At 43.3% G+C, this 19,822-nt stretch overlaps 1 protein-coding gene across 3 annotated transcripts in view; it reads left to right on the top strand.

The window, feature by feature from the left end:
- TAF4 (TATA-box binding protein associated factor 4) overlaps window positions 1-19,822 on the top strand; it is a 64,879-nt gene that overhangs the window by 18,001 nt on the left and 27,056 nt on the right. For all 3 annotated transcript variants that reach the window (XM_044298312.1, XM_044298315.1, XM_044298314.1), the window contains one exon: window positions 17,772-17,944. In XM_044298312.1, coding sequence (XP_044154247.1) covers window positions 17,772-17,944 — 173 coding nt within the window. The remainder of the gene's footprint in view (window positions 1-17,771; window positions 17,945-19,822) is intronic.

Raw genomic sequence — 19,822 nt, 5'->3', positions numbered from 1 at the left:
TTTTTGCGGTACACGAGGTGCAGTTCTTGGGCTACCTGCTGTCATTTTCAGGTTTTCAAATGGATCCTGAGAAAGTCCGTGCTGTATTGGGCTGGGATCGACCTGAAAATCTGAAGGCTCTTATGCGGTTTTTAGGATTCACCAACCATTACTAAAAAATGTATTAAGAATTATTCGGCAGTAGTAAAACCCTTAACGGACATGATTAAGAAAGGGACGGATGTCTCTGTATGGTCTGATTCTGCGTTGCAAGCCTTTTCTGCGATTAAGGCCCCTTTCACACAGGCGAGATTTCTGCGCGGGCGCAATGCGTGAGGTGAATCTGGACCCATTCATTTCTATGGGGCTGCGCACATGAGCTGTGATTTTCCCACATCACTTGTGCATTGCGTGGAAATCGCAGGATGCTCCTGTTTGTGCGTTTTCCACGCAACGCAGGCCCCATAGAAGTGAATGAGGCTGTGTGACAATCGCAAGCAAGTGCTAGGAGACGATCGGGATGGAGACCCCATCATTATTATTTTTCCTTATAACATGGTTAGAATGCTTAGTACAATAGGGCTGGAGGGGTTAAAAAAAATAAATAAATAATAATTTAACTTGTTCGCGCGGCCTGGCTTCTCTTCTGTCTTCACCTTTGCACAGGAAAAGGACCTGTGGTGATGTCACTATGCTAATCACATGGTCCGTCACATGGTCTATCACAACGGTAAAAGATCATGTGATGGACCATGTGGTGAGCGCAGTGACTTCCTCAAAGGTCCTATTCTTCAAAGAAGAAGACTGAAGAGAAGCCGGGCTGCACGAACAAGTGGTTTAAGGTGAGTTAAATTATTATTATATATTTTTTTTTTAACCCCTCCAGCCGTAATTTACTAAGCATTCTATATTAAGAATGTATTATTTTCCCTTATAACATGGTTATAAGGGGAAATAATAGCAATCTACACAGCACCAAACCCGAACTTCTGTGTGTTTTGCACTCGCGCTGAAAAATCGTGCATTTTCCCTCGACGCACCCGCATCTTATCCGGGCCAAAAAACATGACATCTGTGTGAAAGAGACCTAAGGAATGCTTCTCTTCTGCTCCTATATTGGTGTAGCTAGATGTGTCACAACAGTTTATTGTGGAAGTCTATGCATCCTAGGTGGGGGTAGGAGCAGTTTTGTCACAGGGCCTATCACCTGGTAAATGGCGACAATGTGCATTTTACTAAAACGATCCCGTGCTGAGAAAAATTAAGATGTTGGTAACAGAGTTGCTGGCCATTAAATTGGCTTTTGAGGAATAGCGTCATTGGTTGTAAGGGGCGATTCATCCGATCACGGTATTCCTTGATCACAATCTGGCTTATCTGGAGTTGGCGAAACAACTGAACATAAGACAAGCTAGATGGGCCCTGTTTTTCACCAGATTCAATTTCACTGTCGTCTATCGTCCTGGGATAAGGAATGTCAAAGCAGATGCCTTGTCACGTAGTTTTCCTGGAGATGGTGATTTTGAATACCAGAGTCCCATACTGTCTAAAAGAGGTGGTGATATCCGCCCTCTCATGTGTTCCATAGGTCTTTGTTAAAAAAATATGTGGAACCTTTACAGCCATCTTCCTTGCCACCCGCTCCGGTCATGGTGGATGGTAATTTGGAATTCGAGATCGTGAAAATAGTTGACTCTCGAGTTCTCTGTGAATCCCTTCAATATCTTGTCCACTGGAGAGGTTATGGACTGGAGGAGAGGATGTGGGTGCCGGCATCCGACGTTAATGCCAATCGTTTAGTGAATGCCTTTCATAGATCTCACCCGCATAAGGTTGGTCCTGGGTGCCCGGAGGTCACCCGTAGAAGGGGGGGGGGGGGGGTACCAGGAGATCAGAGAGACTGGCAACTTGTGGGTTAAATTGACAAGTTCACTGTGGATCTTATTTTGTCTGTGTTTTGGTTAATGCTTCAGGTGTTGCTTGTTGGTAAACTACCTTCCCCATAAGTAGCCGCTTCTCATTCTTGGAGGTGCGGATTATAGAATATATATATATATATATATATATATATATATATATATATATATATATATATATATATATATATATATATTTTTTTTTTCCCTGCCTTTTTACTAGCTGGTCGGTTCTACTCTGTGGTGCTTCTGGAGTTGCCAGTTTTTTACTTTCAGATAAGTCTCATCTGTTCTTACTGTTTTGTGTTGGTTATATTCCCTGTTTGTATCTGGGCCTGAGACATAGACTTCCATTCGTCCATCTGTGGAGGAATGGGTTGTCTCTGGTCCTAACCTCATTACAGGGCCTTATAGGGATATAAGGGCCTAGGTATACAGCTTATGTATATTCCTACCTTCAAGGTCTGTTCATATTGATAGGTAGTTAGGGCCCGGATTAGGGTTGTTTAGGAGGTGAACTGTTTCTTCCCTAGTTTCCAGGCCGTTACTGTTCCCCTTCCCTCCTATGTTTAGTGTGGAGTTTTTCCCCCACACACTGATCGTGAGCTTGCTGTCTAAAGAGTTAAGCATAAAGGATCTGGGCAGTCTCCTGTGATGATCTGGAGCAATGTGTCAGCGCAGCTTTTGTGGGTTCCTGCCTCCAGGTGTCTATGATGTACATGCATTATTGCAACCTACCCATTCCCATACCTTATGGTGACCCTGACCTAAGGCCTTATGCAGGTCTCTGTATTATGAATGTGTAATACTGGTCTTATATGCCTGTTTCACATTTGCGTTGTGGCATTCCAGTTTTAAGATCCGGCAGAGGATCTCAAAACTGGAATTATACAGATCCGTGCCATTTAATACATCCTGATGCATCAGTTTTGTCCGGATCCAGTTGTATTAAATTAAAACTAAACAAACCGGATCCGGTATAAAAATCAGTGGGCCCCAGATCCTTGTGTCATGTGGCCTACTAGCAGCTCCGCCAAGCACAACCGCTATACAGTGTATGGTGCTGTTCATGGTAAACTAGGAAAAGGCAGTGGCGCTCACAGAAGCTTCGCTGCCTTCTGAAACAGCTGATCAGTGGGGGTCCTATCAGATACTGATGACCTATCCTGAGGATAGGACATTAGTATCAAAATCTTGGAAAATCCCTTTAGGGGCCCCCCCCATTCACATTAGTATATTGTTGGCAGAACCTGTCGAGAATGGCATTGTATGGCACCTGTGTGACAATGCTGATGGGGGAGAATATTACATGTGAATCTGAATAATTGTTATATTGTACTTGGTGAACTATTAGGTAGTTATCACAGAAGTATAGCTAGCACAGGCAGCTGCAGTCCTGGCTGCCCACTACAGGAAACTGAACACCCAAAGATAGATCAAGATAGGTGTATGTTAACACACATAGGAAATAGTAGTACTCCCATCATATTGCCAGTGTGCCGAATTGTGAGTAGGCAGTGTAGACCTCAAGCAAAGCTGCTGGCACGAAGGCCATGTTCACACAACACAAATTAGCCTAAGGATCCATTCACACGTCCGTAGACTGGGTCCGTATTTGTCCCGCAAATTGTGGACCCATTCATGCTCTATGGGGCAGAAATGGATGCGGACAGCACACAGTGTGCGGTCCGCATACGCATTTCCGGAGCGCCCCCCCCCCCGATCTTTTGGTCCGCTGCTCCGGAAAACAATAGAACCTGTCCTATTCTTGTCTGCAATTGCGGACAAGAATAGGCAGTTCTATTGCAGATCCGCAATACACTACGGACGTGTGAATGGACCCTTAAAAGGGTTTTTCTAGGATGCTGATATTGAAGAGCTATCCTCAGGACAGGTCATTAATATCCAATCGGTGAGGGTCCGGCACCCCTGCGCCCCCACCAATCAGCAGTTCCCTGCAGGTGTGCGGGGTGTCGAACCCTCACCGATTGGATATTAATGACCCATCCTGAGGATAGCTCAATATCTAGAGCCTTGAAAACCCCTTTAAGCAAATATATCCTGAATGTTTTCAGTAATTCGCAGCTGAAGCTTGATATCTGCCATTGACTGGCCTAACAGATTCCTCGGCGTGTGAATATGACTTCTGGAACGTAAAATGCTAGACTCTTATATTGTTTTGTTTCACATAAAATGTAAAGGGGAATATGCTGCCGGCAAACAGTGAATCTGTATGGGGACGAGTGATGGCAATCGCCCATACAGAGATGATTGCTGCATCGGTGCTTGAAAGTTTTTGAACCCACAAATGTTTTAGTTGCAGGTTTTACTGCACAAGGAGGTCCTACCACATAGTGAAGGCAAAGGTTTACATACCACTCACAGATGTGATATTGGATCATTTTCCTCAAGAAATAAATGAAAAAGTCTAGTATTTTTGGCTCGTTTGTTTGATTTGGTTATCTTTAGCTACTCTTAGGTCTTGTGTGAAAATATGATGTCGTTTTAGGGCAGATTTTTGCATCAGCAAGAGGTCTCTTCTCTATACCTGTCTTAGGCCGGATTCACATCTTCATTTAGCTTTCCAATCTTTTGATCTGTCAGAAGAACAGAAAAAAAAAAAAAACACCAAACAGTTCAGTTATTTTGAGCGTCACTTATGATCAGTTTGTGTCACTTCTTTCAGAGATCAGTAATTTTTGACGGGAGAAAAAGTCCTGCTGCTGTATTTTTCCTCCTGTCAAAGATAACTGATCTCTGACAGAAGTGACACAAACTGATCATAACTGATGCTCAAAAAAAGACGGATCAGTTATTTTTAGCGCAAAGTGATGCTGAGGGTATTTTCACACTAGCGTTGTTAGAATCCGGCAGGCAGTTCTGGCGACGGAACTGCCTGCTGGATCCGGCAAACTGTATACAAACGGAAAGTTTCCCCCCCCCCAGATGCGGTAGACCAGGCATGCTCAACCTGCGGCCCTCCAGCTGTTGTAAAACTAGCTGTCGGCTGTTTTGGCATGCGGGGAGTTGTAGTTTTGCAATAGCTGGAGGGACGCAGGTTGAGCAGGCCTGCGTTAGACAGATACGGTAAAATACCTGATCAGTCTCATCCGGAATAACGGATCTGGTTGCATGCGTAGACTGGAAAACCGGATCCGGCGATGCGGAGATTTCCAGAACACTAAGTTGGTACCGGATCCGGCATTAATACATCTCTATGGAAATTTTATGCCGGATCCAGCAAGTGTGATATTATTCCGGGATTTTGTCCGCAAAAAAATACTGCAGCATGCTGTGGTATTTTGTCCGGTCAAATACCGTACAAGGAACGGAAGATATCCTGATGCATACTGAACGGATTGCTTTCCATTCAGAATGCATTAGGACAAAACTGATGCGTTTTTTCCCGGTATTGAGACTCTTTACCAGATTTCCATGAGCATAACTGATGCTTTAAAAAAGGCTCAGGTTTATTTATTTATTTTATTTTATTTTTCCTTCTGACGGATCAGAAGAACCAAAAATATGAACACAGATGTAACCCAGCCTTAGATGATGTGCCTCCTTCATCTTGGATATGATTTCCCTACATTTCCCATGATGCTTGTGGATTTGAGAGGGTGGAGTAGCAGCCAGTGACAGACCGGTAGCAGAGAACTGCTACCCTGCTACTGCTCCATTACGTAGGACATAATATCGTCCGCAAGGAGGATGGAGCTGGGTGAGGGGTCTCAGAGCTGCCTGGTGGGCTTTGATGGATGGTTTATAGGAAGTTAGTCACTTGTCTACACAGCTCTGGTCTGGTAGTCAAAATGTATGGATGCAGTGGCGCTGCAATAAAAAAAACTAAAATGCTAGAATATCACTGGTATGTAAAAAATAAATAAAAATAATCAATTATTATTATATATATATATATATATATATATATATATATATATATATATATATATATATATATATATATATATTTTTTTTTTTAATAAAGCAGTTTTATTCATCCTGTCTTTTTTAAACGGTGAAAGTAAGGCTACTTTCACACTTGCATTCAGAGCGGATTTGTCTGGGGTCTGCCCAGACGGATCCGCTCATATAATGCAGACGATGGGATCCGTTCAGAACGGATCCGTCTGCATTATATTGTAGAAAAAATTCTAAGTGTGAAAGTTGCTCAGACGGATCCGTTCAGACTTTACATTGAAAGTCAATGGGGGACGGATCCGTTTGAAATTAAGCCATATTGTGTCAACTTCAAACGGATCCGTCCCCATTGACTTTACATTGTAAGTCTGGACGGATCCGTTTGCCTCCGCACGGCCAGGCGGACACCAGAACGCTGCAAGAAGCGCTCAGGTGTCCACCTGCTGAGCGGAGCGGAGGGCAAACTCTGCCAGACTGATGCATTCTGAGCGGATCCGTTCGGGGCCGCTTGTGAGAGCCTTTAAACGGAACTCGCAAGCGGCGCCCCAAACGCTAATATGAAAGTAGCCTAAAAGTGATCAAAAAGTTTTATGTACTTCACAATGGTACAGGGAAAACTGAAACTTGTCCTGCAGAATACAAGCCCTCAATCGGCTCCACTGAAAGAGAAATAAGAACTGTTTAATGTTTATATATTGTACAAAAGTAGTAAAACAATATAAAATCAGAATAGTGCCTCATTCACATATCTGTGTTCGGTCAGTGATTTTGAACCAAAACCGGGAGCGGCTCTAGACACAGAACAGGTACAGAACTTCCCTTAGACCTCATCTCTGTGGAGGCTCCAGACCTGGGTTTGGCTCACAATCGCTGACAAAACACTGACGTGTGAATGAGGCTTAAAGGTAGCAGATTACATACTTATCCCACTTGGTGAATTACGCAAAATTTTATATGTAAAAAAAAAAAATTGTGCTTTTCATTTTCCATTACTGCCTATGAAGCATGAACAGCAGTTATTCAATAAGTTACCTTCTTTATTGCTGCTGTTGAAAAATAAAACTTGGTCCCACCAAAAAAGCAAGCCTTCATACATTAGGCTACTTTCACACTGGCGTTTTGGCTTTCCGTTTGCGAGATCCGTTCAGGGCTCACAAGCGGTCCAAAACTGATCAGTTTTGCCCTAATGCATTCTGAATGGATGAGGATCTGCTCAGAATGCATCAGTTTGCCTCCGTTCCACCTCCAATCCGCTCTGGAGGCGGACACCAAAACGCTGCTTGCAACGTTTTGGTGTCCGTCTGACGATACTGAGCCAAACAGATCCTGGCACACAATGTAAGTCAATGGGGACGGATCCGTTTTCTTTGGCACAATAGAAAACTGATCCGTCCTCCATTGACTTTCAATGGTGTTCAAGACTGATACGTCTTGGCTATGTTAAAGATAATACAAACGGATCCATTCTGAACGGATCCGTCCATGACGGATCCTCACAAAACGTGAGTGTGAAAGTAGCCATACTTTGACAGAAAATAATTAAAAAAAAAAAGTTATTAGAAGGTGGTAATTAAAAAGCACATTCTCTAAGGCTTTCAAGGCCAACCCAATTTTGGTGACTATCTTTTAGGTTTGTTACCTCACTATGTCAGCCTAGCCGTGTGAGTACTTATTTCTCTTTCTGAATAAGTTGTATTTTTTAACGGCGCCATTTAATGTTTCATATATTTTGTCAAACTGTAAGTGAAATATTTGTTGGGTGGCATAGGAAAATAATTCCACCATTTTTGTTTTTATCTCCTGGGGTGGAGGTTGTATTTACGGCATTTTCTTTGCTGTACAAACGGCATGATAACCTGTTTTTATGTTTATTTTTCAAAAACTAAAACAATAAAAAAAAAAATATATATATATATATATATATATATATATATATATATATATATATATATATATATTTTTTTATTTTTTTAATCGACTGAGCTTTGTGAGAGCTTGCTTTTTGCAGGGTTAGGCTCCATTCACACGTCCGCAATGTGTTTTGCGGATCCGCAAAACATTGTAAGCGGCAGTGTGCGGACCTGGAAGTGCGGATCCGCAATTCCGTGTCCGGGCAGCACATCGTGCTGCCCCACATGGCCGGTGCCCCGTGTATTGCGGAACGAAATTGCGAACGTGTGAATGGAGCCTAAGTTGTAGATTTTATTGATCCTGTCTCGGAGTACGTCACAAGGTGACCAAACGATGCCAATTCTGTTAGTAATAAAAGTAAAACAGTCTGTTATTTTTGTAATATTAATCCTCCCAAATGGGATTTGTGACTGCTTGTGCGGAGGTATTGCAGTGTATTGTGGGGCAGGGTGTAATAGAAGTCCTAACGTGGCATGCCTCCTACTGTCTAACCTCTGATGTCATGGTTGATACTGACCATACCGTCTGAGGGCTGGAACGACTCACCTCAGCGATGTCTCCGATCCAGGCTGGTGCGCCCAGTCGCCATGTAAGAAACTCTCTCTATACACTCCTGGCACCCCTGTGGCAGGTTCACATGATACAAGCCTTGTCTTCGAATATCGTGGATGGGTTCAGACCTTAGTACCTTTCATGGAGCGTGACACAACGTCGTACTTACTTGTATTGGCAGTAGGATATTACTTTTTCATATATAGCCATAAATAATGGTGTCGTGCTATCCGGTATGCCTTTACCCTGTGTAATATGATGTCCGCATACAAATAAACACACAGGTGGTGAGACATGGAGACCTCAGGGAGCACGAGGAACGCGGTATCTTCTGCAGGCTGCCTGCCACTGTTTTGCATGTGAAATGGATCTCTATTGGATTTTTATGAAAAACTCTCTTGCGCTGAGCACCCTGAATCATATTGCAAGAGCTTTCTATACAACTCTAAGCATATTTTTATATCTGGTCCGGCGTGCATGACGAAAACTCGGGCTTCTTGGACCATTTCATCCAGGATTTCTAGTGACAGGAGAACGGCAAGGGATGGTGTGCGTAATAGGGCTTATTATAATATAATTTTTTTATTTAACCAACTTTCTGTGGTAACCCTTACATCCACGTCCACTTGCCTTCGTAACTGCAAGCAGTGGAAAACCATCTCTGAACCTGTCCGTACCTGCCCCCATCCCTCCATAGTAAAGGGATCCTCTGCTAGACTATGTCTTATCAATCAGAAGGAGGTTTTCCTATGCCGATTCCCAGGCGGCTCCCGCCCGTGCCACCAGGTCTTTGTGTCTCTGAGGTGGACTGTCGGTGGACTTGTGTAGACCAACCACCTCAAGGTAAGAGGCTATGCTCATGGATTTTTGTCTTTTATGCCAGAAAACTGGGGTATGTGAAGATAAATTTGTCGCTATGTTTGGCCACACTCCCTTTTAGAAAAGTGGCGAGGACGGTATAAAGGGGAGATGCAACCATTCTTTTTTTAAAGTCACACCTGTGATTTTTAACGCCACTTTTCAGGCATAACGGGAATTATAAATCTGCCGGCCCCCTCCCCCACACTCTTTTTCTGGTGTAAAAAAGAAAAAAGTTTGAGACCTCATATTTGCGACTTTTTAAAACGCCACTGAGCCTAAACGTAGGTGCAAGTGGCGTTTCTAAGACGCCCTCTGCACTTCTGCAAAAAGAGGAGGGGGCTGAGCCAGCATGTCCAGCAAATTTATTTTCTTTTATGACAGGTTTCTAGAAGGTGACTGAAATCTGCGGCACCTCAGATACGCCTAATTTATGACGAAGCGAGATGGTGTAAATTGCTGGTTGTCGTTCTCCCCCCTTCCCCCCATAGGTTTCCACTCTGTGTTGAGGATTTGGATGTGGAATTTCTTCATAGGCTTCAATGCTACTTAAAATCCACAGCAATATGCCACCTACTCCATGATGTCATTCTACAGCCTTCTTATCGCCTATTGTGAATGGCGGATTCCGTGTTATCTATACAGCGGTGATATCTGTCATTGTAACTCTGTTTTTGCGGATAGTGCGATGGCCACTGAAAAGTTACCTGTACAGAACAGGAAGGCTCTACCGAAGTCTAATGGGCAGTGTGTAAATCGCATGATTTTAAGTATTTCTTTTTAAATATAGTGACATGGAAAATCAAAACAAAAATCTCCAAATAGTTTTTAAAAATGTATGTCCACAGGATATGACATTAATTTGTGATAGGTGCAGGTCCCACCTCTGAACTTCTGTCTCCAGAACAGGACCCCATCATGCCCTGCAGGGAACAGAGAGGCGGCTGCGCGAGAACAACTCTATTCTCTTCAGTAGCCCTTCCGAAAATAGCAGAGCCAGCGTTCTATCAGGGATGGCCCTTTAATTGTCACATTCCGTGCTAGTAGCTAATTTAATCTGACCGCATGTATTATCTGTCAGATATAAAGAAGTATCCATCAATGGTTCGCATTCTCAAGAAAGCCCAAAATAAGGTGTTTAGAAATTGCTATTGAAAACAGTTTTCTCTAATTTCCAGTTTCTCCTTCTTCATTTCTTAACCAATTCTGTATACCGCCAAGTAGGCAAAACTCATCCGTCGTGGGAAAAGATGTTACATTACTGTGTAACAAGCCACTGTGTGGCATTTAGAAGTCAAATAAAGCGGGCCAGACCTCATGCAGTCACCCCTGCTTCCTGCCATATTCTCTAGACCAGTGGTCTGCAACCTTCACCACTCCAGGTGTGGTGAAACTACAACTCCCAGCATGCACACTTGCTTGGCTGTTTTCAGAACTCCCATAGAAGTGAATGGGAGTTGTAGTTTCACAACAGCTGTAGTGCTGGAAGTGCCTGTAGTGCTTCCGCTCTGCACCGCATCTCTGGATTTGCGGACCCATTCAAGTGATGCGGAATGCACATGGCCGGTGCCCCGTGTATTGCGGACCCGTCATATGCGGGCCACAATACGGCCACGGGGGACACACTGTTGTGTGCAAGAGACCTAACACTGCATCCTATATGAGGACAGGAAGCCAGTTTCTCTATGTATTCCTAGGGGAGCCTCAATGTCGGTCTCATACAAATGAATAGAGAAAATGACTTCCTGTCAAGAGGCAGTGTTGGTCATGTGACACAGCTGAGGATCAGAAGGAAGGTTATAACTCACAAATACAGTCTCTGATTGTCTCCATTATAATGTACATCATGTACTTTTCTAACAGGTCAGAGAATATAAATATCTGTGGGGGTGCTCATAATAAAACAGACTTGTGCGCTGGGCCTCGTATACTCGTAGTACCCAGATATTGCACGGCTTTTCTTTCTGCATGTAAATAAAATCGAGTGTGTAATGCTTTTGCCTTTCAGGCCCTTCCCCCTCCCTTTAAGTTATATCTAGCAGCAGCCAATGTAGTTGAAAATGGTGACCTGACTGTAAATTTGTTACCATTTGCAAATTTTAAGTAATAAATAAAAATCTCATTTGACTCTGCGTTTCTGTACTGTGGCTCGTGCATTACATAGGAGGTCTACAGAAAGTGTTCATCTTTTCTACTCTCCTCCCCTTCGAGCTGCACTAAAGATGGCTGCCCATGTGCACCGCATCCTCTTTATGGTGACAGAATGAGAGCAGACTTGGTGGGAATATTGCATGCTCGACGCAGGGAGCCAGGCTGAGAATTCACGTTGCCATGGTGATCAGTGTAGTGGTGGTTTGGGTAGTTACGTATATGAAATCTATAGGTATGTGTGTATGATTGTTACATTCATACTTACTTTTTATTTTCTTAAAACTAATTGTTTTATTTAAAAAAAAAAATTATGAAGTTTGGAGACTGTTGGCTTCAGAAAGTTTATTTTTTATTTCTATATACTTTGGGTCATTTATCTAACTGGTGTAAAGTAGAACTGACTTATTTGCCCATAGCAGCCAATCAGAGTTCACCTTTCATTTTTCACAGCTCCTTTGGAAAATATAAGGTGGAATCTGGTTGCTATGGGCAACTAAGCCAGTTCTACTTTACACCAGTTAGATAAATCTCACCCACAGTGTTAATTTAATCTATTTTAAAAATATTTAACAAAATGTATTTAACTGCCTTTAAGAGAATTGTATTATACACTGTAATACTTCTGTACATAGGAATTTTCACAGGCATTTTATTATATCCTGCTAGAAGCGGGGTGTAACAGAGGCTGGAACATGACAAGCCTGGGTGCCCTCAGAAAGCCCCTTTCTTGGCTACCATACAACTATTTGGCTTTTGCAGGGTGCTGATAGGATGACAGAGGGAGCTCAAATGCTGAGGTCACTAATGACTACGGTATCTGAAGGGTAAAACTGCCAGGATCAGAGTTATCGGTTAGGTGTTGTGTAGAGTGTATTATTTTCCCTTATAACGTGGTTATAAGGGTAAATAATAGCATTCTTAATACAGAATGCTTAGTAAACTAGGGCTGGAGGGGTTAAAAAAAAATAATTTAACGCCCCTTAATCCACTTGTTCGTGCAGCCCGGCTTCTCTTTTTTTCTTCAGGACCTTTGACATCACTGCATTCATCCCATGGTGATGGATCATGTGACTGACCATGTGATGAGCGCAGTGACGTCGCCACAGGTCCTTTTCCTCCTGCACAGCAAAGAAGAGAGACAGAAGAGAAGCCGGGCTGCGCGAACAAGTGGATCCAGCCCTATTGTACTATGCATTCTGTATTAAGAATGCTATTATTTTCCCTTATAACCATGTTATAAGGGAAAATAATAATGATTGGGTCCCCATCCCGATCTCCTAGCAACCATGCCCGAAAATCACACCGCATACGCACTTGCTTGTGATTTTCATGCAGCCCCATTCACTTCTATAGGGCCTGTGTTGCGTGAAAAACGCACAAAATAGAGCTTGCTGCGATTTTCACGCAACGCACAAGTGATGCGTGAAAATCGCCGCTCGTGCACAGCCCCATAGAAATGAATGGGTCCGGATTCAGTGCGTGTGCAATGCGTTCACCTCACGCATTGCAACCGCGCGGAAATCTTGCCCGTGTGAAAGAGGCCTAATGAAGATGAAGCAGTCTTTGCATGGAGCGCCACCTCCTCTTCCTAACAGCTGATCGTCAGGGGTGCCCAGTGTTGGACCCCCGCCAATCACATACTGATGACCTATACTGACGATAGGTCACCAATAGAAAAAGGCTGCATGGCACCAATTTTCTAGAGTCCGTGTGGCTGCTGTAGTGCACGTTTCTGTATGATCAAGTTCAGAAAAGTAGAATAAAAAATGATCTACCACCAGAAAAAAAAATTGAAACACTAATCTGTATCTGGTTCTGATTAGTTAAAAATTCAAACCTGGCAATGCATTCGTTTTGTGTAGTATGCACACGACCGTACGTGTTTTGCGTAACTGACACGGAAACAGACGTGTGTGCGCATGAGGCCTTGCAGTGAATGGGATCTGTCAGAGCAGAGTGCTGGTATTTGGCCACAGAGGTGAACCTAGCCTATGTTGACAACCTGTCGCCTCATGTCTTTCCTGTAACTTCTACTTTTATCCCCCTCAAGAGATAGGCTGTGCCAAATGTGTGCTATAGCCGCTGATCCTCATTGTAATAAGCATGTACATGCAGCTGAGCTAATGCATCAGGATGTGACTCTTGTCCGAAAGGTATTGGAAGCCCCAACGTCTTCATAATGCAGCACAATGCACAAGACATGCTGTTAGACTACAAGGCTGGTGGTATGCCTAGGGTGGATTGTGGACTGTGTCTCGAAAAAAGGGTCAGGTGGCCTCTGGAGCACTCCCCCCACAGGGCTGCCTGCATTCATCCTATTAGGATGGTCGGAAACTTGGCTTGTATCTGACGGAGTAGTAAACAGTGGAGTAAGTGGCCGGCCCCGGACTCCCAGACAGACAATGTCCTCGGCTCAACCCTGCAGACTGTGTTCTCCAGGAATCTGACAGCGTAGCCCAGCGATTGGCAGATACAATGACAGTACTAATAGCAGTGGAGCTGTAGTAACCACATTAGAGAGAAGGCGCATCCACCCATGCTGCAGCAGATTGCAGGGCTCACACCTGTCTTTTATCCGGCACTAATGAGCAGGGGGCGACACCAGCTATGAAGGCGCTCGACAAAACCATACTGACTGGTTACTTACGAAAACCTAGGAAAAAGTAGAGCAAATATCTTGTGGATCTGTCATGGCCGTCCAGCCTTTATTAACCCCTTAAGGATGCAGGCTAGTTAAGACTTGGCTTTTTTTTCTTTTTTTTTTTTCTTCTCTGCTTTTCAATAGCAATAACTTTTTTTTTTTTTCCTCTAGATTTAGACACGCAAGGGCTTGTTTTATATTGGGCAAGATGTATGTGTGTGTATATATATGTATGTATGTGTGTGTGTATATATATATATATATATATATATATATATATATATATATATATATATATATATATATATATATATATATATATATTTTTTTTTTATGGCCCCATTTTGGGGTCCATCAGGTGAATTGCCATTACAGTAAGTGTTAAACATAATATGGGGGCGACAGTGTGGAACACAATGCTATTCCGCCATTGTTCTTAGAATTTTTATTTTATTTTTTTATGGTGTTCACTGTGCAGTAAAATTGACATCTAAACTGTATTCTGTGGGTCCGTGTGATTATGGAGGTATAACATTTTTATGGTTTTTGTTATGTTTTATTACTTTGACACCCATTACTTTATCTTTCTGTTTTTGGAGATGTGCGGGGGCTCGTTTTTTGTGGTGTGAGCTATGGTTTCTATTAATAACATTTTAGGATACATGGGACCATTTGATTTTTCTTTTCTTTTTTTTTTCTTTTAATTTTTGGGCATTTCTGGCATTTTGTTTTACAGTATTTACCGTGCGGGTTAACTAATTGGACATTTTAAAAGGATTCTGCAATACAAATTATGTCTATCTCCACAACGTTTAATATATTTTTAAAACCTTCTTTTTTTTTTTTTTTGAGATGCGCCTGCAATCTTTTGATTGTTTGGTACTTCTGTATTACAGTGCATAGTAATGCAGGATGTATTACTTGCCAGGAGCTGGCAGGCCCAGGGCCCTTCAGCTGTTTTTGGCATTTTCACAAGCAGAATGCAATAGAGGCTGGAAAAGGGCAGGTCTGGGGTCCTTCTGAAGGCTCTCCCACTCCCCTACAGGTGCTAGGAAAAGTACTCGGCACCCTGCCACTACATTCGCAGGGTGCTGATCAGAGGATAGATGGAGCGCTATTGAGGGGTTATACTGTTAGGATCGGCGTTTTCACATATCCCAGCAGTGGGAGCAGGGTGCGTTCTGTATAATACAGCCAGCACCCAAAAGTGATGGCGTGGGCCCATTTCCTTCCCATGATGTACTAATATGGCACAGAGCGTTAACTACCAGTGAGCGGGAAGGGGTTAAAGGGGTAATTTCTATATTCATATTTATAAAATAAAATGTCTCACAGCAAGAAATCCTAGAAAGACCGGATCACTTGATAAATGTCACTGGCTGTGATGAACATTGTGGTATAATTCCCAAGCGGGACGCGCCGCATTTCTATTATTTACACTGCTTTGGTCGGCCTTGTCTGCGGCACAGGGGAGAACTTTTACAAAATGTGGATTCAACTCTGATGTTCATGTATTTGTGTCACTTACATGCTCCAGATCATTCATTCATTCATTCATTCATTCATTTTACTGAGGAGTTTATTTACAGGTATAAAAAAATAAAAGAATAACTACTACTCCATCATCCGAGTCTTTCTTTACTCGGATGATGCAAGTGTATAGGGGGAAGCAAGTGTATCATCCAAAATATAAATTGCAGTTAAAGTAGTAATAATATAGCACATGCTAGTACAATACACCATGGTAACAGATCGTGCGCAGGGGACCGTTCCCTCTTGGGCCTCTTGCACACAACTGTATGGCTTTCTCAGTATTTTGCAGTCCACAAAAAATACGGAGGACGTCCGTGTGCATTCCATTTTGGGGAACGGAACAGCTGGCCCCTGATGGAACAGTACTATCCTTGTCCGTTATGCGGACAATAATAGGACATGTTCTATCTTTGAATGGAATGGAAAAACGGAAGGCATATGGAGTACCTTCTGTGTTGTTGTTTTTTCGCGGATTCATTGAAATGAATGGTTCCGTATACGGATTGCAAAAAAAAGAAAAACGGAAAGAAAAACGTTTGCAAGAGGCCTTACTGTGCGTAGGGGACAACAGTAGCTTGAGAACTCCCCTACTATCCCACCCAAATCCCAGACAAAAGTCTCTCTCGCCAAGCCAACTGCACTGATGAAGGGTAAACCTCCAGAAACAGTTTTGATACCGGGATTTGCCTTTTACCGCAGCCTAGTATCACAGAACATGGCATGCACTTCTCTCAGCGCTCTCCGTGTTCCCTCAGCAGCACAGGGGAGAAGGAAGCAGTGTCTCCCTCCCCCTGTGCCGCTGTCACTAATGACGAGAGAGGGGCGAAGAAGGTGAGGGACTGTGGCCATTGCGCCACCAATGAAAATAAAGGGAACCTGTCACCGGGATTTTGTGTATAGAGCTGAGGACATGGGTTGCTAGATCGCCGCTAGCACATCCGCAATACCCAGTCCCCATAGCTCTGTGTGCTTTTATTGTGTAAAAAAAAACCAATTTGATACATATGCAAATTAACCTGAGATGAGTCCTGTATGTGAGAGGAGTCAGGGACAGGACACATCTCAGGGTAATTTGCATTTGTATCAAATAGTTTTTTTTTACACAATAAAAGCACACACAGCTATGGGGACTGGATATTGAGGATGTGCTAGCGGTCATCTATCAACCCATGTCCTCAGCTCTATACACAAAATCCCGGTGACAGGTTCCCTTTAACGTTTAATACAGATACAGGAGGCAGGTGCCGGCGGCAGAATCGCATACTTGAGGGGTTATCTGCCGCTGATCGCAGCTCCCTGTCATAGAGGTCGGGTACAGTCTGTGATTCTGCTGCCGCAACTCGCCTCCTGTATCTGTATTAAATGCTAATTATCTTAATTGGTGTCGCAGTGCCACAAAAACCTCCACAGTACCCCGCCCCCTTAACTGTAACATCCACAGTGAACACCCCTTTAACAGTGAGCTCCACAGCAGCTGCCCCTTTAATAGTGGCCCCTGCACCCTAATGCTCCATTCAGATGTGCGTAGAATAGGTCCGCATCCATTCCGCAATGGGTGCAGACCCATTCATTCTCTATGGGGACCGGAAGAGATGCAGAGAGCACACTATGTGCTCTCTGCATCCGCATTTCCAGAGTGCTGCCCCGATCTTCTGGTCCGCAGCTCCGCAAGAAAATAGATCATGTCCTATTCTTTTCCGCAATTTCAGTTTGCTTTTTAATTGAGGTATACAGTTTGTCAGGACAAGAATAGGCATTTCTATGAGGGTGCCGGCCGGGTGTATTGCGGATCCGCAAAGCACTACGGACGTCTGAATGGAGCCTTAAGAGCTCATGCACACAAACGTTTTTTGAGTTCAGTATACAGGCCGTTTTTTTAGTTCAGTATGCATTACTTATACTGAACTATTAATTTAAAAAAAAAACTGAAGTGTCTCCGTGTGTCATCCATTTTTGTATGTGTATGTATATATATATATTTATTTGTCTGACTGGACCGATCTTCACCAAATTTGGCATACATGTACATTAGGTGTCCGGGAACGTTTTAGATCGGGTCAGCTCTCTAGGACGTCGGACCCCCGCCGATCAGAAGCTGATGATCTATCCTGCATGGGAAGACCCTGGAAATTACTAATTTGTCTCTGCAGATTCTAACTTTTACTCATGTATGCAGTATTTTATTTTTATAACTGGGTCGCCTTTGGTGCTCTGATGATTGGCAGTTGCCAGGGCAGCTATGAGCACAAACATTTAACACTGCTATGTTTATTATAAAGAGTTCTGGTTGAACGTTTCTTTTCTTTCAGGGATGGTCCTTGTTCGGAGTGAGAATGGTCAGTTGTTAATGATCCCCCAGCAGGCTCTGGCACAGATGCAGGCTCAGGTTCAAGCACAGGCCCAGTCACAAGCTCAGAATGCAATGGCCACTCGTCCCGCTACTCCTACCAGTGCCCCACCGGTGCAGATCTCTGCGGTGCAGGTATGTTCACTAGCACAACATAATCGAATCATCAGGCTGAGGGATTAGTATTAGAGAATAAAGTGTTTAGTGCCATTCACAATGTCACATAACCCGTTACCTCATTTTGCTGGCCAGCGCTATTCTAGCGGTATTTGACAAATTTGACTTTTTTATTTTATTTTTTTAAATAAGTTTCACCATATTCTAAGGGCCACTTTTTTTAAAAAAAATTGGGTCAACTGAGCTGTGTAAGGGCTTTTAAGTTTTAATTGGTATCACTCTGGACTGGCGTACATACAGCTTTTTGATCCCTTTTCATTCCCTAAATAAGATAAATATTGTATCAGTTCTAGATGACTGTATATTACAAATGCAGTGATTCCCAATTATGTGTACTTTTTTTATTTGTAATTTTTTATATTTTGTATCTGCCCAACTAGAAGACTTGATATGCAATCTTTCCCTGATTATTGATATAATACACTGTACTACTGTGTTGCAGTGTATTATGCCTCTTAGCATAACATTGACAAACTGTAGTAGGACCTGTTAGGGTACTTTCACACTTGCGTTTTTCTTTTCCGGCATAGAGTTCCGTCACAGGAGCTCTATACCGGAAAAGAACTGACCAGGCCTATCCCCATGCATTCTGAATGGAGAGTAATCCGTTCAGTTTGCATCAGGATGTCTTCAGTTCAGTCATTTGACTTATCAGGCAAAAGATAAAACCATAGCATGCTACGGTTTTATCTCCGGCGAAAAATACAGAAGTCATAGGAATGTATTAGTGCCGGATCCGACATTCAAAATACCGGAATGCCGGATCCGTCCTTCCGGCCTGCGCAGACCGGTAAAAATGTGAAAAAATATACAAGACGGATCTGTCTGTCTGCATGACAAGCGGAGAGACGGATCCGTCCTTGCAATGCATTTGTGAGACGGATCTGTATCTGTCTCACAAATGCTTTCAGTCAGCGGCGGATCCGGTGGGCAGTTCCGGCGACGAAACTGCCCGTCGGATCACATTGCCGCAAGTGTGAAAGTAGCCTCAGGTGAAGTGTAAAAACTGTTTTTCTAGCTGTGCGAATCTTAATCTTTTACTTTCACTTTGTGCCGGCCATCTAATAAACCTCATCTCTAAATTACTAAGATGTCATAAACACTTATTTGAGCCGAGATCCGTCGGATAAGAACTGAGCTATAATGAGTGTTTAGTGTCAGAGAGCAGAGATAAGGAGTCCATCAGATTAGCTGGATGATGGAGCAAAGAGAAAATTCAGATCCTCTATTAGGGGATCTCAGCCCTGTACAGAAAAAGGGCTCCATGTTTGTAAAAAAGACCAATTAAAAAAAAAAATGATAATAAAAGATGATTGCCCACAAATGTGTACATAGCCTTCAAAAGCTTATTCCCATCTTTTAAAGTGATGGAATATAGTTAAAGGGTAACTTTTTTTGTAATTTTTTTGTTTAATTGTCCTAAAATCCTTTTTCTGATACACTTTGAAGGGGTTATCAAATTTCTGAAACCGCCCCATGTGCCAAGCCCCTCACAAGTAATATACTTACCCCGCTCCCTGTGCCGCTCCTGGTCCCCGCACCACTGCTACTACTTCTCCCTGTACATGGATGAAAACATCCAGTGTCCGGGGGGGGGGGGCGGCGGCCGAGCCTCCCTAGCGTCACCCGCAACCATTGGCTGCTCCCCCCGACACTGGATGTTTTCATCCGTGTGCAGGAGAAGCAGTGGCGGTGGAGCGGGGTAAGTATATTACCTGTGAGGGGCCCGGCACATGGGGGCACTGTTTCAGAAATTGCATAGCACCTGGGTACCATGTAACAATGTGCAATGCCAGCCTTTAGCCAAAGAAGAGAAGGCAGCTCTGGCACAGCACA

This window comes from Bufo gargarizans, chromosome 6 (assembly GCF_014858855.1).
Source record: "Bufo gargarizans isolate SCDJY-AF-19 chromosome 6, ASM1485885v1, whole genome shotgun sequence".
In the NCBI taxonomy this organism is placed as follows: domain Eukaryota; kingdom Metazoa; phylum Chordata; class Amphibia; order Anura; family Bufonidae; genus Bufo; species Bufo gargarizans.
This window is presented reverse-complemented; position numbering and strand designations above follow the sequence as displayed.